The 24,400-nt window shown below is 39.5% G+C and overlaps 1 protein-coding gene across 1 annotated transcript in view; it reads left to right on the top strand.

Annotated features, from left to right (window-relative positions):
- wnt3 (wingless-type MMTV integration site family, member 3) overlaps positions 1-24,400 on the top strand; it is a 59,607-nt gene that overhangs the window by 15,724 nt on the left and 19,483 nt on the right. Inside the window, exon 2 of the mRNA XM_055657030.1 lies at positions 10,645-10,886. Coding sequence (XP_055513005.1) covers positions 10,645-10,886 — 242 coding nt within the window. The remainder of the gene's footprint in view (positions 1-10,644; positions 10,887-24,400) is intronic.

The following is a 24,400-nucleotide window of genomic DNA, read 5'->3' as shown; positions in this document are numbered from 1 at the left end:
AATGGAATTCGACTTTACTGAGAGTCCAAAACATTTCTGACTGCGGGGCACAGAACTCCCGGGGAGGAGATTGTAGCGCTCGTTACTAATTGATATTGGGACAGAGAGCCGAGCTTCAGTTGAAAACGAACTCACTTGTAGGAATAGCGAGATAGAGGGGAGAAAGGGGGAGAAAGAAAATAAAGTAAATAAAGAGAGAAAAGACCAGAAGCGACAGCGCTCCATCAACATAGCAAACGTGCCAGTTAAAAGCTGTATAACATTGCTCAGTGTAATGTAAATCATCTCGGGCAGTTCTCGAAGCTGTCACCCAGAAGCTCTTTCAGGCAGCTGCTCTTTCAGGTTCCTGCAGCTCTATTTTCCACACGTCATTAATGTGGATTTTATGAACTCAGACTTTTTTTTTCTTGTTGGGGAGGTGTGAGGAGGAATGAAAACGAGGACGCAATTCTCCCTAATTATAGTAGCTCCAGATTTATGCTCGTTAGAAGAGGACACGATGAAGGCATTGGCATCAGTGGGGCTTTGTGTGTGGAGAGCAGAGTTAAATATATGATTGTCACACCAAGCATCTCCCATCTTTGTCACCTCACTGCTGGCTCGGGGGCGAAGGTGTGTGTGTGTGTGGGGGGGGCTCAACACCACTGGATGGGTAATATCGGCAACAAATAACTATGTCCACCTCATTATTTTCTTACGTACTGTCCAATAGAGTATTGCCCTACCTAAAAACAAGCATATATTGCACATACGCAGTATACTCCATCGTCTGTTTTTGCTTGGCTATTTGTCCAAATGTTCATGTACCTATGATCTGTTTAGTAGGTCTGCCAATGTAACACATCACTTACCTCCCTGAGTATTCACACATTCGTGTTTCTAGTTATATAACGGTTTGCTCCAGCACTCAGTTTCCTACCTATTCGTTAATCTAATAATATTGCTGGAAATACTCATAAAACCACCCCACACCCTCACCCACACACAAAACACACACACACACACACACACACACACACACACACACACACACACACACACACACACACACACACACACACACACACACACACACACACACACACACACACACACACACACACACACACACACACACACACACAGAACACACACATACACAGAAAACACACACACATACATAATACACAAACAACACACACACACATATCACAGACAAACAACAAACACACAAACAAAAAACACACACAAAACACACACACACACACACACACAACGCACACACACCTAACACACACACACAGCACACACACACAACATAGAAACACACAGACAACACACACACACACACACACACACACACACACAGAACACACACACATACACAGAAAACATATACACAGAAAACACACACACACACACACAACACACAACACACACACACACACACACACACACACACACATACACAGAAACACACACACACACACACACACACAACACACACACAACACACACACAGAACACACACATACACACACACACACACACACACACACACACTCACACACACACACACACAAACCACACCCCAACACACACACACACACACACACACACACACACACACACACACACACACACACACACACACACACACACACACACACACACACACACACACACACACACACATATAATTGTTAAAAGAGAACTGCTTCTTTATATATATATATATGATATATTAAACGAAGCAATTCTGTAGTAACAATTTTACACGTGTATGCAAGAAACTAGATTTGAGTGCGTGGCTGTAACACACTCCATACTCTCAGACATGTCCCAAATAATCTATTCAGTAGCCACGACAGACTGTGAAGCTCAGCAATGTTGTATCAAGCAAAGACTTGAAACATGTTGTCATATTACAAGGGAGAGAATGAGAAAAGTGAACCAGAGCCTGATATAGAGCCGGAGGGAGAGCAACGTGATTTATGCTTGGCTGTTAATAGCTTCAGAGAGTGTGCCCAAAGCAGTCGAGACTAACCTCACAGAACATGTAGGACGTCTGAACGGATTCCTAGACGGATTAGAAGAGAAATCATTATCAAATAGCCTCCATTAATGAGAATTATCAGTCCCTCATTGAAACACCTTGTCATGTGTAACATTGCAGCCAAATATAATCCAAGGCCAACAAATTGAAATCGAAACGTAAACAATAATTGGTTATCCAAGCGCGACCCTGCTTCTTGCCACGTGCGCTCAGAGTATAATTCTAGTCTCACCTGTTAAAGACGGCTCGGGTTACACGGTGGGTCTGAAAGCCCATGAAGTCTGATTTTGGTCGATGATACAGTTTGCATTGTTTATCTGTAGCTTCTCAACTACTGCTCGCTCTCACTCCACTCCATCGGTTGACTTTTGGACGACGGGTCGTGGCGGCATACAAATGCTCATTATATTGGTGTGCATCTAATTACCAGCAGTTTCAGCCTTAATAGTAGAAGCAAAATCATTTTCAACTTTGACTCCAAGGTGGGATCTGACATCTATCCGTCCCACTGGGATTACACGAGGTCATTGGAAATTTATCAGTGGCTCTCCCGGTCCTCGCGTTGCTTAGAATCGAGGAGTTATCACGGGTATGAGTAGGAAGGAACTGCAGATGCTGGCTTCCACCGAAGATAGATACAAAATTCTGGAGTAGTTCAGCGGGTCTTTGGAAAATAGGAATAGGCGACGTTTTGCGTCATGGGCGAGGTCGCGGCGGGAGGAAAGATCAGGGGATCTCGTTGAGTATTGGGATCAATCCCAGTTGCAGTGCAAACACTGTTCCACAACGGTGCCCATTCCTGTCCCAAACTAAAATGTACTGTCTGCCGGGTATCGCCCTAAACATCAACCAAACCAACAGCCCTGCTGTTCAATCCCCTGCGTTAGAGTCATACAGCGAGTCATAGAGTCATGCAGCATAGAAACAGGCCCTTCAGCCCACGGCCAGAAAGATGCCGTATCTAAACCTAATCGGTTGCCCGCATTTGGCCACATCACTGTGAACATTTATATTTTCCAAAGATATGCGCAGAAAGCTGGAGTAACTCAGCAGGTCAGGCAGCACCTCTGGTGAAAAGGAATAGGAGATATTTTCCACATCGCTCTAAACCTTTTCTATGTACCTGTTTTTTTTTAATGTTGTTATTGTACCTGTCTCAGTTACTGGTTTAATACTTAGGCCCCTCGAAGCATTTTGCAACCGTATAAAAACGAAGACAATTGACCTGATTTTTTTAAAAGTTGCTTTAAATGTCAAAATCAAGTTCTATAGCCGACCGCCATGGCCGAGAGCGAAAGCCGCTGGAACAGTGAATGTTGAGTGAGGGGGGAAATCTTGACAGCGAAGTAAATGAAGGCGACAGGCAGCCTGTGGTCTGCTTCACCTGCGTAGAAACGGAATAATCCATGGGCATATTCTGTTTACTTTAATTCCCAGAACTATTTTAAAATAACAATGGTCGTAAAATTATGTTGTTATCAATTTAGACAATTTTCTTTTAACAATCTGACAGTCTAACAAATGTTTTTCACACAAAAGGTGGTGGATGTAGGGAACAAGCTGCCAGAGGAGGTAGTTGAGGCAGGGACTATCCCAACATTTAAGAAACAGTTAGACAGGTACATGGGTAGGACAGGTTTGGAGCGATATTAGATTTACTAGAATGTTGCTTGGGTTTCAACAACTAAGTTACAGAGAAAGGTTGAATAAGTTAGGTCTTTATTCTCTGGAGCGCAGAAGGTTAAGGGGGGACTTGATAGAGGTCTTTAAAATGATGAGAGGGATAGACAGAGTTGATGTGGACAAGCTTTTCCCTTTGAGAATAGGGAAGATTCAAACAAGAGGACATGACTTCAGAGTTAAGGGACAGAAGTTTAGGGGTAATATGAGGGGGAACTTCTTTACTCAGAGAGTGGTAGCGGTGTGGAATGAGCTTCAAGTGGAAGTGGTGGAGGCAGGTTCGTTGGTATCATTTAAAAATAAATTGGATAGGCATATGGATGAGAAGGGAATGGAGGGTTATGGTATGAGTGCAGGCAGGTGGGACTAAGGGAAAAAAAGTTGTTCGGCACGGACTTGTAGGGCCGAGATGGCCTGTTTCCATGCTGTAATTGTTATATGGTTATATGGTTATATGATATGGACCAAACGGTGGCAGGTGGGATGAGTGTAGCTGGGACATGTTGGCCCGTGTGGGCAAGTTGGGCCGAGAGGCCTGTTTCCACCCTGAATTCGCTCCTCAGCACACTACCATCATTATTTCCTTTGGAAGTAACGAGTGGTTATTGTAGAGGTGTTACAGGTGGATATTGACCCTCACAATAGCAATAGGTCACACTTTTGGCCTGACACAGATCTAGTCACTCGGTTGCTGATCAGCGTGGCTTTCTGGTCTTCAAACTTCGGTTTGATACATCTCTGGGATTATAATTTTTAATATAAACAGGGCATCAACTCAAAAGAGAATTTTAAATGTTAAGGACTTCACTATTCGGGGCCATTTTAATTCATGGGAACATTTACTTATTATGTGAATCATTAAAGACAATAGTCTTCGCTGATAATGGAGTCAAGCTGCCCAAATACTAATCAAGAAAGCTCTAAAGTGGAAGGTGTTTGTCAACTGTCCCTGAACTGTGTACTCGGGAAAAGACAGGATACTGCCCTAGTCCATATGTAACAGAGCTCAGCCTTCCGATTAACTCAATCGCAATGTCCCATTCTGCCCTTTTCTATTTTACCAGAGCCATTCCCCATTTCAGAATCTGCACAAATAACCATTTTAGCAAGGACATGTACTAGGAAATTCATCCGCGGCACATCATAATAACAAGCAATTGTACTATTGTTGCTTAAACATAACTTTAAGAATTATTTCAGCAATTTTGCCAACGGCTTTAATTGTTTGCTGTGGCCACAGAATCCCATCCTTAATTTCCCATTGCATTGTTCTTGTCCCTAATCATTCAGAATGTATTTCTTAAATCTAAAGTTTTAATGATTGATGGCAGACACTCAGGATATACTATTGTTTAATGTTGAATCTGAGCTGGTCGAGCAAAAATCTGCAACTTCTTCACAAGTATGTGGCTAATGTTTATAATCAAAGCAACATATTAGAAAGCCTATTACCACTATCTATAAATGTAGTGTATAATACATAAGGTATGAAAGCTATGTCTATTTGTCCATAATATCTATATATTTTGCAGGGGATTATGAATTATATTTGATATGCATATATATATTTCGGATTTCCAACATTCATATTACTGTCTTTTGTCAAATTGACCTTGGTCACCTTCATGTTCATTTCCTCTCCTTCTTGTTCTCCCTTTAACTTATGTTCCATGTTCTCTGGCAGTTTTTCTTCCTCCCTCTCTCCTCTAGTGAAGATATTTTCATACTGTGGTAGGCCGACAACAAGCCATTAATATTGTTCATCACGTTTTACACTCGGGCCTTTGGATAAAACAGCTCTCAGCTGTTCTCCTCCTCGATTTCTACCATCCCTCAGTCCAAAGCATGCAGTTAAACCTCTTCAAAGTCCAGTACTGCACAACATAGAGTCTACTGCACAGCTCTACTGGTCCTGCCTCAATGGACACAGAGCTGGAGACCCATTGCACTCCTAAACCCACCAGTACATACAGCACCCGTTAGGGTGGGTGAAGTGCCAGTGTGGCTGCCATTTGCTGACAGTGATGTTCATGATGAACAAATACAGCTCAAGAATACCAACAACTTCCTGAAATTTGATCAAGGGCCAGCAGAGGTTCGATAATCAAATAAGACATGCCGCAGGTGAAATTAGCTATCAGAACATCAAATATTTGCAAATTTCCTACTAATCTGATCTATTACAAATTAATTGAACATAAAATATAGAACATAGAACAGTACAGCACAGAAATGGGCCATTGGGCCCACAATATCTGTGCTGAACACTGTGCCGAGATAAACTAATCTCGTTTGCCTGCACAGGATCGATATCCATCCTTTCTCTGCATATCCTTGCGCCAATTCAAAAGACTCTGAAATGTCACTATTGTATCTGCATTCCAGGCACCCACCACACTGTGAAATACTTTCACCGTGCATCTTCACCTCTCTCATCTTAAAGCTATGCTCTTTGACATTTCTATCCAGGGAAAAAGGTTCCGACTGTCCACCCCATCTATGCTTCTTCTAATTTTATGCACTTCTATCGGGTCTCCTCTCAATCTCTGGTTTTAATCATACTGTTAAAGATGTTATACTGTAAAAAACTTTAAACATATATCACAATTGATATTAAAATTTGGCATAATCTCATAAAATAACAGAACACATTTAAATATATTTGTTAATATAATTGATTTAAAAATGTAAAATACTTCAAACTTGCTATTCTGTCACAGAAACATTCAGTCTCCTGTCCATTGAAATAAAGAGAATCATCAAACCTTTTCCATTGCTAGTTCTGCTCTTACTACATCTGTTTCTCTCCACTCCCCCTCTCCCCTGGTATCCAACATCAACTTCCCCACTTCTGCTTTGTTACGGTATAAGAAAAATATATGAGCTTTTTAAAACATTCCCCATCACCTTTGGATATTTGAATTCACGATGATTATAAAAATGCTCCCTAGTAAATTTGATGGGATTTGTTTTGTGAAACTGTATTCAAGTGATCTAAACATCTTGATATTTTAAATATTAAGATTGTTTAAAAATGCAGAGGAGCGCAGAGCCAACAAAATGAACATTAGAAGAGCACATTGACAGTAAATGTATGCGATCAATGCGCATAGCTCTCTCTCTGTATTTGTAGTTAGATGTGTGCATCTTATACCTGCACATGCGGAAATGCATGTGTTCATTCAGAGTATGTGTGAATTTATATATTTCCATATCTGCCTACAAATCTCCTATGACATCATACGTGGAAGGCTACACAAAGAATATTATCTGTTACTTCACTCTCTGCCCTGCTTGCTGCTGTTTTCTCCTCTTCTTTTTATATCCTACTCTTTGCCTTTTATGTTCCCCCTACAAATACCATTTGATCTGTTTCTCTAGTTCTTATTTGCTTTTCCTTTCAGGGTGGAGGTTGATGTTGTACAGCATTATGATGGGGGACTGATCTACTAATTGCTACACCTGCAGGTGGCTCTTGAAGGAAGATTTGCTCAGCTGTCACCTCACTGTTAAAGTCACTCCATGAGTGGCAGAGTGGCGCAGCGGTAGAGTTGCTCCCTTACAGTATCAGAGACCCGGGTTCGATACTGACTATGGGCACTGTCGGTATGGATTTTGTACGTTCTCCCTGTGACCACGTGGGCTTTCCCTGGGTACTCCAGTTTCCTCCTGCATTCCAAAGACCTACAAGTTTGTAGACGTGTAGGACAGCACTAGTATACTGGTCGGCGTAGACTCGGTGGGCCGAAGGGCCTGTTTCCATGATGTATGTCTAAAATTCTAAAGTCTATGGAAGATGTAGCTCCAAGAGTTTGTCAACACAGTGGGACCTCCCTGCCTGATATTCTAATTCAACCTACATTGTGCCAATTACCATTCACTTACACCATTGGAACACTGTCCCATCTCGTGGTCATTGATTCTGCTGCCCCTGGAACTACCCAGTGAAACTCATTCTCATTTCCTCTGCTGTTATCTCTCTCATAAACTCACTTCAATAATTCTCAACAGTGCTACCTACTCTGCTCAAAGGCAGGTGCTGAGTGCCCCAAAACTATGGCACCCACACCATCAACAACAATGACCTTTCCCACACTCCCATCCCCAACAGACACTCTGCCCCACTCCACTACTTCTCTGTTCCAAAACTTCCTCTCTGCTTTCATCAATACACTTTGTGAAATGCGTCTTGTTTTCAACCAGTCAGGTTGAGTAAAGTGCCCTGTCTTTTGCTTTTCATGCCACTTCTATCTTGTTGTCTCACAGGGGCCAGCAATGAAATGCCCACAGGTTCTCACTCCCAATTCAACTAGAGATTGTCCACCAGCATCAAAATTCTTCTTGAAAATGAGTTACAAAAATTAAAAGGGGAAACAGTCTCTTTCCATCTTTTGATTTTATTACATTCTCCAAAATCTGTGGATATATCAAATGCACAAATTATCCATAGATAATTATCACTTACATACTTTATCTAGTGGAAAATATGTACTAATATAACAATTGGCTGCATTTACATGTGTGGAATGACCAGGACGGTATTTGCAAAACAAACCGAAACATCTGGAAATAGTAGATCAAATAGCATCTGTGGAGCAAAAAGTTACCCTCTGAAGTCCACCATTAGAAGTGGAAAAAGTAAAAGATTGTAAGATGGAGCGAAGGAAATAGGTAACGTCGCCTATTTCCTTCGCTCCATAGATGCTGCTGCAACCGTTGAGTTTCTCCAGCATTTTTGTGTGTCTTCGATTTTCCCGCATCTGCAGTTCCTTCTTAAACAAAAAGATTGTAAGATGTTACTTAAAACCATCTTTTGTTGTATCTTAAAGCTGTTTATTCCAATGAAACGCCATGAATCTGAAACATTCGGCTCATCTTTGATCAGAGACTGAATGGCTTCTGGTATTTTAGTAAAAATATACTTCCAGTATTTTGTTATTTTATTTCGGATTCCCATCATCTGCCGGGTTTTGCCACGAGGGAGTGCATTGTGCATCTGCCAACTCCAGTCTATTTATGATCTATATGTTTACATCGACTTGCTTATGGGTCAAAGTAAATGTTTTGACATCATCGGCCATCAGTGCTTCTAGTCAGGTCCTCATTTGTGACTGTCTGAGTTTAAATATCGATAACGTATTTCCATCTCTTGATCAGATTTAGATGCATTTATGCTAGTGTGGTTATTTTATTGCTTACAATACAAAGTGTTTCTGATTTCGCCAGTGTAGCGACCTATTACATGTCTTGAGTTAGTTTTGCTGGTTCATATTTTAGCAAGCAGGTGTCTTCTGATTAAACAGATTGCCCACAAGATTAGTGGGGGGAACACGTTTTTGGTCATTACGTGCATTTATCATTGGATTTAATTAATTTCAATTTATAAAACGATTAACAATTATGAAACACGTTCCAAGTAGTAAACTTAGAAGGCAATGACGGGATCTTATACGCCATCGAGTTCGATTCTGTTTAGATTAAGTGGAATTCCTTGTACGATCAACCAAAGATCCTATAGGATCAACGATTGAACGTGTGGCGTTGTCAGCTCCTGTACCCAGCGACGTTGGATGTCGGTGTTTGTTGACAGATGGGCCTGGGACGTGCATGTTCAACAAACTGTCAAAATCACGTTTAACTGAGCACTGTTTAAATCAAAAGGTGCTACAGACACAAGGCCAGAATTTGATCGGCTATCAGTAATTGAGTGCTGCGTTTTTTGCTCAAGATTCCAGCATCTGCAGGTCCGTGTGTCTTGGTGTAATAATTATCTGGCAACTTTTCAATATTTTTATTTTGCCGGAGTGAGGAATTTATCAACACGAGGAATACAGCCAGGGAAACTGGCCAGATATCACGGCTAGGGACTTTTATTGAAATGCAAAACAGTTCGAAATATACAATTACAGCGAGCGGGATTCCTCCCCGGGAGGGTTTGTATTTGGGTGGAGACTGTGAATGGCATCTCGGGCGAGAGAATGTTTATATTGTTGACGTTTTAAGACATTTAGGGAATGATATGTACGCAGTGTTAAGCTGCAGGGGTATAAACTCTGATTCTCATCTACTTGGTGCTTAAGGCTTGAAGATCTGCATTGGCCAGTAGATTAATGGCCATTAATCGGCATTAATTTAACAATGTCGATTGTCTAGCGAATTCCTGCCAGAAGTCTATTTTTTCCTACTGCATTTGTCTTCTATGAGGCGATAATTGACCTAATCAATATATTTACTATTTAAACGTGTCACTATTTATTTTTTGGCTCGTGCCAGGAGTAATGTCTTTATATGTATTGCTCCTGCAAGAACCTTTAACCCCCCAACCCCCTCCCCGCGAGTTTAGAGACTATATCCAGAATTGGCAATCATTGGACATTGGGTAACTGGATCTGTAAACCTCTGTAACCCTGGCACTCTGTATATTTCTGCTCGTTGCAAATGTTACCCTAAATTCGTTAACTTCAGAAAGGTCGGAAATGGTTGTTAGTGTAATGTTTGTAAAAATTATTTCACGCAGAATGTTTATTAAAAATGGAAACGTCCCAATAAAAAGCACATCAGCGCTGTGCAAAAAAAAAGTTCAGTACAAAAGAAAAACCGCCGCCAATCTTGCCGTACACGAAACCCCTCAAAAAAAATAATTAAGTGAGAGAGTATTTGCATTAGAAATTGAAAAATGAATAATTCTAACCGAATATTTGACGACAATATTGCAAGATTCACAAGTACTGGCGCTCAGGCGAGGAAGAGCGCCGGAGGAAATTTTGCCTTTCCTGCTAATTGAGAACGAATAAATGTCAACGATTGTAATAAGAATGAACTAAGAATGCTGGTTCGATATTTTGTCTTTGTTTCTGAATAATAATGAGTAATTTAAAACAAATAATTCCTTAATTTGCATTGGTCTGACCATCTCTTATCTTGTCCAGGTCTTTGGCTCTGGGGCATCAGTACTCGTCTCTCGGTTCCCAACCCATCCTCTGCGGTAGTATCCCGGGTCTAGTCCCAAAGCAACTCCGCTTCTGCAGGAACTACATCGAGATCATGCCCAGTGTGGCCGAGGGAGTCAAGATCGGGATCCAGGAGTGCCAACATCAGTTCCGGGGCAGGAGGTGGAACTGTACAACTGTCAATGACAACCTGGCCATCTTCGGACCAGTTCTGGATAAAGGTATTTCAAGCTGACACTCCCAGGCAAGATCAGAATGGCGGAACACTAACACACACCTTCCATTCGGGGGGAGGGGCGGAGGGAGTGAAAACCGAAAAAAGAAATTGCTATTTGGAGAAATGCTTACACTGTGAAATCGCACAATCTTTTGCTGAGTAGCCCCAAGTAAAATTAACCAAAATGGTTATGGTTAGAATAATTCTGTGTTTAAGAAGGAACTGCAGATGCAGGAAAATCGAAGGTAGACAAAAGTGCTGGAGAAACTCAGCGGGTGCAGCAGCATCTATGGAGCGAAGGAAATAGGCAACGTTTCGTGCCGAAACGTTGCCTATTTCCTTCGCTCCATAGATGCTGCTGCACCCGCCGAGTTTCTCCAGCACTTTTGTCTACGTTAGAATAACTCTACACTCTTAAGACAAAATTAAAAGTTTGTATAACCAATCCAAATACATGCATTTGGAATAGCAAGTGTTATCGGGAATGTTAAACCGTGTTCCATCCAATCACTCTATAGTGTAGAGCTCTTTAATGCAAATTAAATTATAGGTTGGTCAATGCTAAACTGGAATTCTCAGGAGTTTGAGGATGACTAATCTGGAATGGAAGAACTTCAGAACTATTTCTTGTTATCAATTTCAATGGACAAACCAGTGGTCACATTGGAGGTTAGAACAGTTTGTTTTTAAGGCGTGGTTGCATTGAGATGGAGAATTGGTGGTGAATTGGAATTTGTTAGTCAGCGTCAACTCCGTATAGTGCAAAACTCCGTGCCACGTTTTCCTCATTTCCAAATTTCTCAATCGGCCCCTTGCCGCTGTACCAGGGAAATCCGAATTTTAAGAAACTTTTCTGTCGGGGATGGGGTGAGAAAGGGATCGATCCCCGGTGAGTCGTGAATTCCCACAAATTGTTGGAGGATTTGTGCACTTCAAATCCAGGGTCAGCTTCACTGTATGTTTTAAGAAAAAATACGTGTGTGTGTGTGTGTGGTTGGGGGGGTTGCAGTGTTTATGAGGCATATAGCTACATCTTCAGAAAGCTGGGACGTTTCTAACCATGCCGTGATGATACTATAGAGATTGTGTTGCTGCTGAGCTGCCACTTACCTTCAGAGACCCATAAAGTCAACAAGTAAAACGACCGAGTTCTTCTCCTGCAAGTAATGGTATTGACTTATCATTGTCACGTGTGGTGAGATAAAGTAAGAAGCTTCATCTAGGTACACTTCATACCATGCATGAGTGCAATCCACCATTCCTACAACTGGAAGTGCAGAATATAGTTTTATAGCTACTGAGAACCCCAAAACAGGTGTACTTGTCTGTTTCTATAAATCTAAAAAAAATACTTCAACTAAATTCCTTGGTTCTCTTTTAATTTAAGCTTCCCCTCTCTTTACATCTTATTTGGCCAATTGTACTCTTAATGTACCATGTTCCCTTCTTGATCATTTGTCTCCCTCTCCCTCCTTCAATCTAAGAAGCCTTCTGGTTCACTGGTGGCAGACTGTAGTTTGCCAAATTCATTAAGTTCCCCTTTATTTTGTTCTCTTCAGTGTGTGCTCAAATGTGACCATCTTGCAGTGCAATATCAATTAACTTAAAGGTGAGGGGAAACTCGTTCCAGCAATATACACAAAATGCAGGACAGGCAGCATCTCTGGAGAGAAGAAATGGGTGTCATTTCGAGTTGCTGCCTGACCCCCTAAGTTAATTCTGTGTCTATCTGCAGTGTAAACCAACATCTGCCGTTCTTTTCTACACATTAATTTCTTGGCATTGATGTTAATTTTTGGCTGCTTACACTTTCGTGAGGTGCTTTTCCATATGCTCCTTCATTGAACATGACAGAAATGCAAGTACTGAAGAAAAACATTGTGATGCTGGAAATTAGGAATAAAATACTAGAAAGGAGTCTTGGAGCGTTATAGCTTGAAACTGGTCCTATGGCCTAACTTGTCCATGCCGACCAAGTTGCCTGATCAAGATTAGGTAATTATCTTCGCTTCAGTTGATCCAGCTTACAACCCAATGGTATGAACATTGAATTCTCCAATTTTAGTTAACTTCTACAAACTCCTCCCTCTTTCCCTGAACCCTGGCTGATCTTGCACTAGTTTCTCCCCTCCCTCTCCCCCTTTATCTACATTCCTTCCACCAACTACCCAATTTGCAACTTTTCTATCCTCTGGCTTCACAATTTGCAATTTTTTTCATCCTTTTGGCTCATACCTGCTTTTTAAAAAAAATCTCTGGCCTTTGTCCAACATTCTGCCTATCAACCACCCACATCACCAGTGTTCGCATATTACTGTCCATGCTTGTCAGCCCCTCCTCTCTACCAGCTTTCTTTCCCATTACCCATGCAATTAATTTGAAGAAAGGTCTAAACATCTATCCATGTTCTTCAGAGATGCTGCTTGACCCCCTGAGTTATTCAAGCATTTTGTATCTTTCTTTGGTACACCAACATCTGCAGTTCCTTTTTATTACATTTTGCCTGACCAAGATAGTCCCTGTACCTGCTTCATATGCCTCCAAACCTTTTCAAGCCATGTAGCATGTACCACAATCTCTAGCACTTGTTCCATATTATGCACTACCCTCTATATGAAAACATTGCTGTTCAGATCCATTTAAAATCTTTCCCTTATCACCTTAAGCACCATGCTCAATACTCGAGTACTTAAACGATCGAGTAACAAAACTAATGTGTCAAGCTGAGTTTTCATTGGGACATTTACTGGTAAATTGTTCTTGAATTTGGTCTTGTTAGATGGATGGCTGAATCATAATTTTGTTTGTGGCAACATAAACAGAAATCACCCCCACATACAAGTCTAAGATTTACTTTAGACTTGGTGCCATGATTATAATTGAGAAGGGATAAGAATAACTCAATTTGATAATGCTACCAAATTCTAGTCCATTTACCTTTTGTTAAGTCACATATTCAAGTAAAGAGGAGTGGAAACCCATTTGTTTTATCTTTCAACATTAAATTCACCCTACTGCACCCAAGGGTATTCTTACTTATACCTACTTGCAAAAGCACTTAAGATAGACAATAACTGAGATTGAAATGGAAATAGATGTCTTTTGATTTATTTTTAAACATCAAATTTAGTTTCATAAAATAGAGTAAGTAGAAATATAGTTCAATTTTCAATTAGCAATTAAAGACTAATAAAATTTAGTTTTTTTTTAATTAATGTAATTGTTTAAACAGGGTTATCTATAAAGAAGACAATTCCATCATTTATTTTCATGGTCACCAGTGCAATTGCCAACATGTTAAAGTTTGAAACTTGGAGATTTGTTTAGTGTCCTTTATTTTAAAATTGAATAAACCTTTGCAAAGGAACAATTTCCATAATGCGGATTATTATCATAGGTGCAAAAACTGCCAGGTAAATCAAATAGACATGTTGTTGTTTGCCGACACACAAACTATAAACAGTAGTCGGAAGTGAAATACTGGGATGGTCAGGTGACTCATTTTGGGATTCTGGAAGAGGATGAGGTAGTGTTGGAAAAAGACTTCAACTTCAACCAAACTGCATGATAGATATTGCAAATGTGTGAAACATGTTCACATGTAGGTATTGGTTCTTAAGGTTTTACAGGATTATATGGAGCAATATATATTGGTGGCAGTTTTGCATGCTGTACAACTTTTCATATCATGTGTATTTGGATGCTTTATGTTTGAGTCACATATGGTGCGATTATGTGTCTATAATACCAGTTAGGATGTGAGTCAAAGTTTGGATTGATAACAAATTCTTCCAAATTTATTGTAAACACAGTATATGGTGACTGTTTATGGTATGATGCATTGTAGTATGATAAACAGGGTTCCAAACACGTAATGTTGGCCATGTTCTCTGTTGCCTCCATTGCAATCTCTGGCTTTAAAGCTAGTGTAGCTTTGGTAGTACTAGATGAACAGCCAAAAACTGGCATTTAGTGCTGTATCACCTGAAGTAATTGGATTGAAAACAACATCATACAATTCCATAATGTAAAAAATGCCAATTATTTATATTTTAACTAATTTGGTATTTTTAACTAATTCAGTATGTACTAGTCATGCTATCAACTATCTACCAATAATGGCATTGTAATCATTGAGTCAATATATTAAAGCATCATGGTTACCTTTCAATTATTCCCAAATATTATCACGTGAGATAACCAATATTAGAAATGTTGTATTTTAAGTAAGATATGGATGACTAGAGGATCCAGATATTTGTTTCTGAAGAAGAAGAAGGTGCCCTTCAGTCTGAAGAAGGGTCCCGGCCCAAAATGTCATCTGTGCATTTTCTCCCGGAATGCTGCCTGACCCACTGAGTTACTCCAGCATTTTGTGTCTTTCACTGACACACATAATCTGGTTATTATTGCATTGTTTTATGTGAGACATTTCCACGTGCAAACTATCTGCCCATTTCTGATATTATGTTAGTGACTTCACTTCATAATCAAATCATTAATGTTGGAATTCTGTGAAGTTTCTACGTATGCCAAAATTTATTTGTTTTAAGCCGAATCAAAACTTCCTCAATATTGATATGTTCCAAACAGTTACACTAGCCATGTTAAGAATGAGTAAACAAACCTGCACATCAACACAATCACAGTATAAGGTCACGGATGAAATACTGCAAATCTGCATAGACTTATCCAATAAAATCACACAAAATATATGTGGCGTTGTAAAGTATAAGGCTTCACTGGCACACAGTATAAGTTTGAACAAAACTGTTGAAGGCATTTTTGGAAACACTGAGGAGAGAGTAAATTGAAAATCAGTGCAGGATTCTCTTTGTAGATAGTGTTCCAAACAAAACAAAACACAAGGAGCTTTACGGTGCTGAAATAATTTCCATACCTTTGCCAGAATGTGCAAGTGAAAGGCTTTGGGTGGGGACCTATATCAGGACTTTTATCACCAAAGTTGGTGAGCTATCTACACAAAAGGAAATAATCTCTAAGGTAATAATGAGCTGAAATATCATATCAGCAGGCCCTTTTCAGTTATATTGTTAAAAGTATGTTGGTTTCCACATGCCTGACTACCCCAGTTGAGTTTACTAATTATCACCACATTTCTTTCATTGCTTGGCTCCCTACCAAAATATGTGTCAGTTGTAGGAACATTCTGCTTGATGACATCTCGCTTTCCATCTGTCTTTGCACATTGCATATCTCCTGCATTTTCTGCCGCCTGAGGCCATTCTTGATTAAATTGATATGCAGAGAGCACGGGATGAACTGGTGACTTCTTGCAGACAGATCAACAAGTGATGTATATGTTCCGATTTATTGAGTTGCTGTCCTTCCCTCCGTTGATTCCGGTCGTGGGTTAAAAGCCCATACGGGCGCAACTAATGGTAGAGAACTGCAGAAGAGCTCTCTATGGGTCAGACATTTGACCCAGGTCCTCTTACATGAACTAACAAAATCCCATGGTAGAATTCTGAAGAATAATACTGGAATTTCTCCCAACATCCCACCCAATATTCAGTCTGAAGAAAGGTCTCGACCCAAAACGTCATCCATTCCTTCTCTCCAGAGATGCTGCCTGTCCCTCTGAGTTACTCCAGCATTTTGTGTCTACCTTTGATTTAAACCAGCGTCTGATGTTCTTTCCTACACATTACTCAAGAAAACCCAGATTGTCGTCTTATAACATTGCAGGCCACGAGAGAATGCAGGGTATTCATATGTTATAGCAGTAAGAATACATCCGTGCATTCTTAATTAACAGGGTGGCATAGTGGTGCAGGGGTAGAGACCCAGGTTCAATCTTGAACTATGGCTGCTGTCTGTACTGACTTTGAATGTTCTCCCTGTGACCGCATGGGATTTCTCCAGGTACTCCGATTTCCTCCCACATGCCAAAGATGTGCAGGTTTCTAGGTTAATTGGCTTCTGTAAATTGTCCCCAGTGTATAGGATAGAACTAGTGTATGGGTGATTCTTGGTCGGCATGGACTAGGTGGGCCAAAGGCTCTTGTTTCCACGCTGTATCTCTAAACTCTATAATACAGTTTAAAGTTTCCAAAGAACATGAATGGCACTTTATAATTAAAAGTCTTTCCTTCCCACAACAAGAGTCATTCCTGCTACATTGCCAAGTGTAAAATTGATCCATCTTGGCTTCATAAATCTGAGGTTTGATTGCAATTGCTGAATATTTAGGACCTGTCAGATCTTGGCCAGGGAGATATAGGGCTAAATGTGTCGCTCTGGCTTGGATTCAGCTACTCCTGAGTATCAAGTCTCGGACATTTGAGAACCTATTCTAAGTCTAGGAAATGAAGAATGCTGCGGTGGATTACTGGATTTCATATTACGATTTGTTGTGTAAAATTATAATATGGTGGTCTAAAACTTGGATTCATATACAACTGTAATTTTATCTATTACTACACTAAGTAGGGTGTATAAACATGTTGGATTTGAGATAAAGCCATGGGAAACCAATTACAAATGCTTAAAGAATTTAGATGAGGTTTCTTCTTTAGCTATTTTAATAACATTTTAGATCCCTTTATTTTAAATATGTTAACGCCCAAGGCAAAACTGGAGGCATAGATCTGGAACACAATTTTGTAACACCCACAATGCAGCATGTGATGTGATATGCATTTGGTAAATGGTTTTTATCGTTTTTGGAATACATCTCAGTTTATGCAATTTGTATGTCATTTCTTAAAGATTTTTGTGTTGCTAAATCTGCATGGTATGGTGGATTTCTACTCTGATCAAATTGGTAGCATCATGCAACATTAGTCTTTTTGACTGAGTTCTCTCAGCATGAAGCTCCAGTGCCTATGCAGCAGTCTCATATACACTGGATGAATGGAAATTCATAGCAAGCTCATCCATAGTGTTACAATAGATTTTCCTGGTGAATTATGCTCCCAGTCGAAGGAATATATTCCAAACACAATCCCTCTGAACACTCAATATATTTAAACCTTCTCTGCCCTTGTGCTATTAGTGAGGCAGGAGAGCTGCCATTGAGCCAGAAATGACACCCTTTAGAGACATAGGGTGTAGAAACAGGACTTGTCCACATCAGCCAACAAGTCTCAGCTGCACTAGTCGTACCTGCCTGCATTTGGCCTACATCCCTCCAGATCTGTCTAGTTACCTGTAAAGCAACTTAAAACACAATGCAAGCATTTATTGCTTGTTGATGGCAGCTTGCTGTGCATTAGAAATTGGTGAACATTCAAGGCTTACCTGCCCTTCCTTCCCACAAGTCGCATGGCGATATCCTAGTTTTTTTTGCTGTTCTTTCCATTCAATCTTTTGCATTTCCTCAAAATGGTTTAGTTCAACTGTCATTTATTAAGCGTCTGCCCCTATTTTCAGTAATTGGTGGTGTCTAATGCTTGATTATAATGCCATATTTTTCCATGTTTTTAATTATTCCTGGTGCCACCTTGATCTTTATTTGCAGAAAGAAACTGTTGCTTCTGCAAATGTTAAGATATGTACCTAACTAAGAGATTTTGAGATTTTGTTGAACGTTAGGGTTTCTCATTTGGTGAACTAGGAATGGCAGAAAAAAATGAAGTGGTGAGACTTCTCCTGTCTCTTAAGTCCAGAACCTACTGCCCAAGATCCACACAGAAAAACACCACACAAAGCCTCAAATCTCAGTCAGCGGATTTATAAGAGCCTCGGATGGGAAACAGGAACACTTTTGTGGTTGGGACTTATGGGGCTAATAGCAGTATAGAAAGTAACATAGAGATTCAATGCAGATTTGTCCTACAATGAGAAAATTAATCACGCACTCTTCAGGACTTTCCATTCCAAGCCCATGAGAAGCCAAGCAGGGTGTGGGGAACATTATCCTGTGAGGAAACCTTAAGCAGACTGAGCCCGTCTGCAGTCTCAACTTTAAAAGAATGAGAGGTGATGACATTGAAACAAAGACATTCTTATGGACTTAAGAGGGTGGATGCTGGGATGGCGTTTCCATGGCTGGGGTTTCCGAAACCAGTTACAAAAGAAGGAGCTTAGGACTTAGACGAACACTTTCTTCATCCAGAAGATGGTTAGTCTTTTGATATTATCTACCCAAGATGGTTGTGGGGAAGGACATTTGCTGAGTGTATTCAATTCAGAGATTGATAGATTTTTGGATAGTGAGTAAAGTAATGGCTAAGGGGTTAGGACAGGGAAGTAATGCTCAGTTAAATGATTAGCCGTGATCTCATTGAGAACAGGAGCAGGTAAGGGGCCAAATGGCCTTCTCCTACTTCAGTCTATTTTTATGTTAATACATGAATACCACACATCCACCCTCTGGTGTAAAGGTCTCCTATATCCAGCACAAATGGCTTTCAGTACAAAATACAACAAGAATCACTTTACACCCTGTGACTGAGAAATGTGATTGTGCAGGCCAGTTTATTTCAGCACTATACCACTAATAATGTATTGTGGATGAATTGTAGCGCAGTTATTATTATCTCCTGGTATTCCCAACACAAATCATCTAATTCAGGATCTGGTGTACATCAAGGGAGTTATGGAGCATTGTGGGGTAATGGGTGCATGAAGGCCTGGGAGCAACTGGCCTTTCTCAAAAGTCATTTTGTTGTGATGTACAGGATTGTACATTGTATAGGACTGTAGTAAACGATGTTATGAGCTTAAGTGGTGATTCTTATGTACTGCCTTAGTAATGTCTGCTATTCTTACTCTTGCACTTTGTTATAATTGTGCCCATGTATAGTAAGATTTTACTGAATTGTATGCAGAAAAAAAGAATTTCATTCTCCCTAGGCACATGTGACTAGAAAAGTACCAATGAACAATTTAGGATTGGGGAAAAACGAAGGGAGGTATAGCAGGGAAGCCAAGGAAACAGTTGACAGTAGGCAATAGAAGGAATGGATAAAAGTCAGAGCATGGCTGTCAGCATCATTGTAAATTCAAGCCTCCATTTGCGGTTGCACCATCACTTAATCAAAGAATTGTTTGCTACCTTTGTATGTGGTCACAAAGAGCGACTGTTTAATGAAGGATTGCACCTTAGTAGTTTCATAATTTGTCTATTAATGCTCCCATAAGGTCGTGGCTTTCACTTTCTCGTTTTGTTTGTTTACAACTTACTGTTGACGACCTGTTAAACACATAAATACTACATTATAAAGCATGAAACTCATTGACCTTTCACCTCTGCTTACAACATTTCTTAAAATCAATGATCAAATATTTGACCACAGCTCCTCAACACAGTCCTTTAGCTTGCCATCATTTGTTTTAATGTGCTTCTTTAAAGGTCAATTAAAGTTGCCATCAGGTATTATTTTTTATTGTTCAAGGGGATATCATGGATTAGAATACTTACATTATTTCCGGATTCTAGATTTAAATACAGCCTAGAATGAAGGGTTAAAATGTATCTGCCAGCCAGCTGTTGCAGTTTCTTCAAATTTATGTTTGAGCAGGCATGTTTAATTTTCTAGAAAGATATCAAATAGGTCCCTCATTCTCACTGAATTACTGACCCCACCTAATGGAATGAAAATTGATCACTTCTTAAGGAAATTATAACTCTGGCACTGTGTAGATTACCTCAATTGATTGTGGTCAGGCTATATTTCTGAGAGATATAATTTAATTTCCATCTAACCTTTACACTGGGATCGTTGCTCCTAATATGGGATGCTAGCAATAAATATGTGACAGAAAATTACAATCTTTTAGCTGTTGAATCATCATTCTGGGATGATCTACAACTAATCTGAAACTTCTCTAGACCACAGCTAACTTTCATGTGGCTATGAGACGAGGTGAAAGATCCTGGAACAAATAAATAACCTTCTGACTTTTCAAAGCATTTACAAAGCACAAGTCGGGACTGTGAGGGAAAAAGTCTCTAGTTGTTTGGATGTGGGCTGAAGCAGCAATACACAAGCACTGGAGCAATCCCAGATAATGCAATCTATTTAACTGGGCTCAAACCTCACACTCAGTATATTTACTCCTTCCACCACTTGCTCACTACAGCTATTACATACCAGCTACAAAATGCACAGCAGCAATTCACAAAATGGCAGTGCTTCCACTCCAGGCACCTAGAAACACTGGAGTAGGGGGTACATATATTGCCTTTCCGCTGACTGGTTAGCATGCAACAAAAACTTTTCCCTGTACCTTAGTACATGTGATAATGCACTAAACTAAACACAAGGAAACACTAGTGTCTGCCAGTATCCCTGCTTACCACACACCATCATTGGAAGTTCATAACCATTCCTTCTTGGTTACATCCTCCCTAATATTACTCGGGCATTACCATCGCCACCAGAGCTGAAACAGGTCAAGGTGGCATTTCCCAATCATCTTCCCATAGCAATTAAATGCTGGATTTCCATACCTCTGGAAACTACAAATTATCAACAACAAAAATAAAATTGTGTAAAATGTATATTGTGTAAGACATAATCTAATTCAATTTAAAATTGTACATAGATTATATTATTCAAAAACAAGATTGAACAAATTTTATCCAAATATCTCCGCCACTTGTGATAAATGTCTAGCCCAAAAGGCAACTATAACACACTCCTTAGTTTCCTGCATAAAACTTTATAGATTTTGGAATGATATTTTTGAAATATTTACAAAATTATTCAAGACAAGAATGGAACCTAATACTGAATTGATTACATTTCGTGTAATAGAAGATGGGAATAAATTGAACACATCTCAAAATCTATTCCTTAACTATGGTTTAATAATAGCAAAAAAATGAATACTTAAATTTTGGAAGGGTACATCAATACCAACGCTTAAAATGTGGATTGCAAGTATGTTGGACACCGCTCATCTTGAGGAAATGCGATTCCTCCTAATCGATAAATCAGACCAATTCATAACGAGTTGGTCTCCATTCATCGTTTTTTGGAATCATATGGTGCAACACAATTGTAAAAAATAACTGTTTCAGGACTGGACGAGGGTTGGTCAAGATTATAAATAATGATCTCCTTTTCTTTTTTATTTTATTTTCTTTTCACTATTTTCTCTCTCAACTTTCTTCATTTACGCGTTTTCTTTCTTCACACACTATATATTTCACATCTTTCTATCCTTTACTATCTAACTTATTTTTCTTATTCTCATCTTTTTTCAATGTAACAAAAAAAAAAAAAGAAGTTGTACATAAAATGTATTATGAAAATATATATTAGGCACTTTGGTGCCATATGACTGTACTTACTTCTAATAAAATAAAATATTTAAAAAAAAAAATGTATATTGTGCACAAAGGAAAAAGGAGCAAAGTAAGAATGATATACTTTATTCTACTATAAATATGCTTTAATTCTAATAAAATTTCAGCTGCGCAATCTAGTCATAGTCATAGACAGAGTGATACAGTGTGGAAACAGGCCCTTCGGCCCTACTTGCCCACACCAGCCAACATGTCCCAGCTACACTAGTCCCACCTACCTGCGCTTGGTCTACATCCCTCCAAACCTGCACTATCCATGTGCCTCTACAACTGTTTCTTAAATGTTGGGATAGTCCAAGCCTCAGCTACCTCATCTTGCAACTACTCTGGGCAAGAGACTCTGTGCATCTACCATCTCTATGATGTGTTAACTTTAAGTCAGTGATTTGTTAGTCTTAATATTAAGCCAGCCTCATGTCTATGTTGGTTTATATGATTTGTCAAAGTCAGCAGGCTAGATGGAGAGCTATAATGAGGTACTGATCACGAAGGTCATCAAAGCAAATGTGTAATTATTTTCTCTTTTAGTGTCCCATGCAGTGATGTGAAAGCTTAGATAACAGGTCTTTCAATTCTACATGAAATTAAGGAACAGACAATAAAAAATAGATTGCTTAATGTGTGGGTTTATGATATTGAACCACATATGAAACAGTTTCTGTTCAATCCCCATTTGTTCTGCTGCCAAAAATAGCAATTGAATTGATGGAATTTGGTTGACAAAATTAGATTAGCAATAGTTCAAGAAAATCAGTCCTGTTTCTCCACATTCAATTTATGCCAGTGAAAAGAAAGGGAATGTATTGCAGATTCATTCCCTTTCACAATTATGTAACAGAGTCAAAAATCAAAAGGCTGCTGATGCTGGAAATTTCAGATAAAATAGAATGTAGTCAAAGAGCTCAGTAGGTCAAGGAGCATCTGTGGAAAGAGAAACCGAGGTAACGTTTCAGGTCAAATTTTAGATTTCATATCGAGTAGATAATGCACGTTAGAATTTTTCCCATCTGCCAAACTCCAACTAAACTTGGAGAAATGTATTCCATATCCCACAGCAGCTGTAATGAAGAGTATGGTTCTTTATGCTGTGGTGTCATGCCTGAGGCTAATGGGTATAGTTCAAACCAAAGTAAGCTCACACACATTAATAGAAGCAATTTTCACCCCCATTTGTTTGAGCTGGATTCAAAGCTCAATACCAGGAGTTTATCCTCATTGATCCTTAATTATTAAACATTACGTTATTAGATTTTTTTTTAATGCATTTGTACAAAACCGGAACATTATTTTATTATCTGTTCCTAGTATGCATTTTACTTTTGTGGCCAAATAAATCTAAGTCACTGCAAATGAAATTGAACTTCAGTTACTTATGTAATATGAGGTTAGGAAATGACCTGCACTTGGTTCTGGCTGGATGGGGTGGCACTCTTGACCAAAGGTCTCACAGAAAATTCACAGGATTATATAATTTTTGTACCAGTAGTAAGTGTGGAACTGCTATAATTAATGAAGCACAACTTTGATCATTGCTGGCTATCAATATGGGGAGACTAAGGCCAGTGGAGATACAAAATGAGCCAAAAGTATGTACCGCAAAAATAATGCATTGAAGGGCGTATTTCATTTAATGTTGCTGGTAATTATTGACGACTTTACCATTCGTGGGCTTATTGGAAGAAAGTCTCTTTGGTAATTGTTCATTGCTCTGCTTAATCTCGTATATTAGAGAACAGAATTGGCATCAGCTCAAATCTAATGGTATTTGCACCTGATGATTCCACTAGAGATTATATTTATTCAGCAAACAAATGGTCCAATATAGGTAGTTTAAATATTGCCTAGATTGTGTATGCTTCAAATTATCTGGTGTGAAAAACTTCACCCATTATCTTTTTACCTCTGGACAGAAATATTTCAGATGTCTTCTGGCCAGACTACCATCTTCCACCCTCCATAAACATAGATCCACCCAAAACCTCTCAACATGTTATCTATCAGCTTGGTGTTTATTGACCTACACTGTGCCCCAAATTAGCAATTGCAAAGAATCCCTCCCAAACCTTGCATTGGGTGTGAAATGCCACCCTTTTGAACCTCTCCATCTGTGTTCTCTAACTCCAATGAAACGGGCTCCAAAGCGAGATCAAACACAGGGCAGAACCAGCCCCAGATTGTACTATGGGCTAAATTGAGATTGAAACTGACATCCTGAAGGAATCCTGTGAATGTTATGA

Source organism: Leucoraja erinacea, chromosome 27 (genome assembly GCF_028641065.1).
Source record: "Leucoraja erinacea ecotype New England chromosome 27, Leri_hhj_1, whole genome shotgun sequence".
Classification (NCBI taxonomy): domain Eukaryota; kingdom Metazoa; phylum Chordata; class Chondrichthyes; order Rajiformes; family Rajidae; genus Leucoraja; species Leucoraja erinaceus.
Note: the sequence above shows the minus strand (reverse complement) of the source record. Positions and strands in the feature narration are given on the sequence as shown.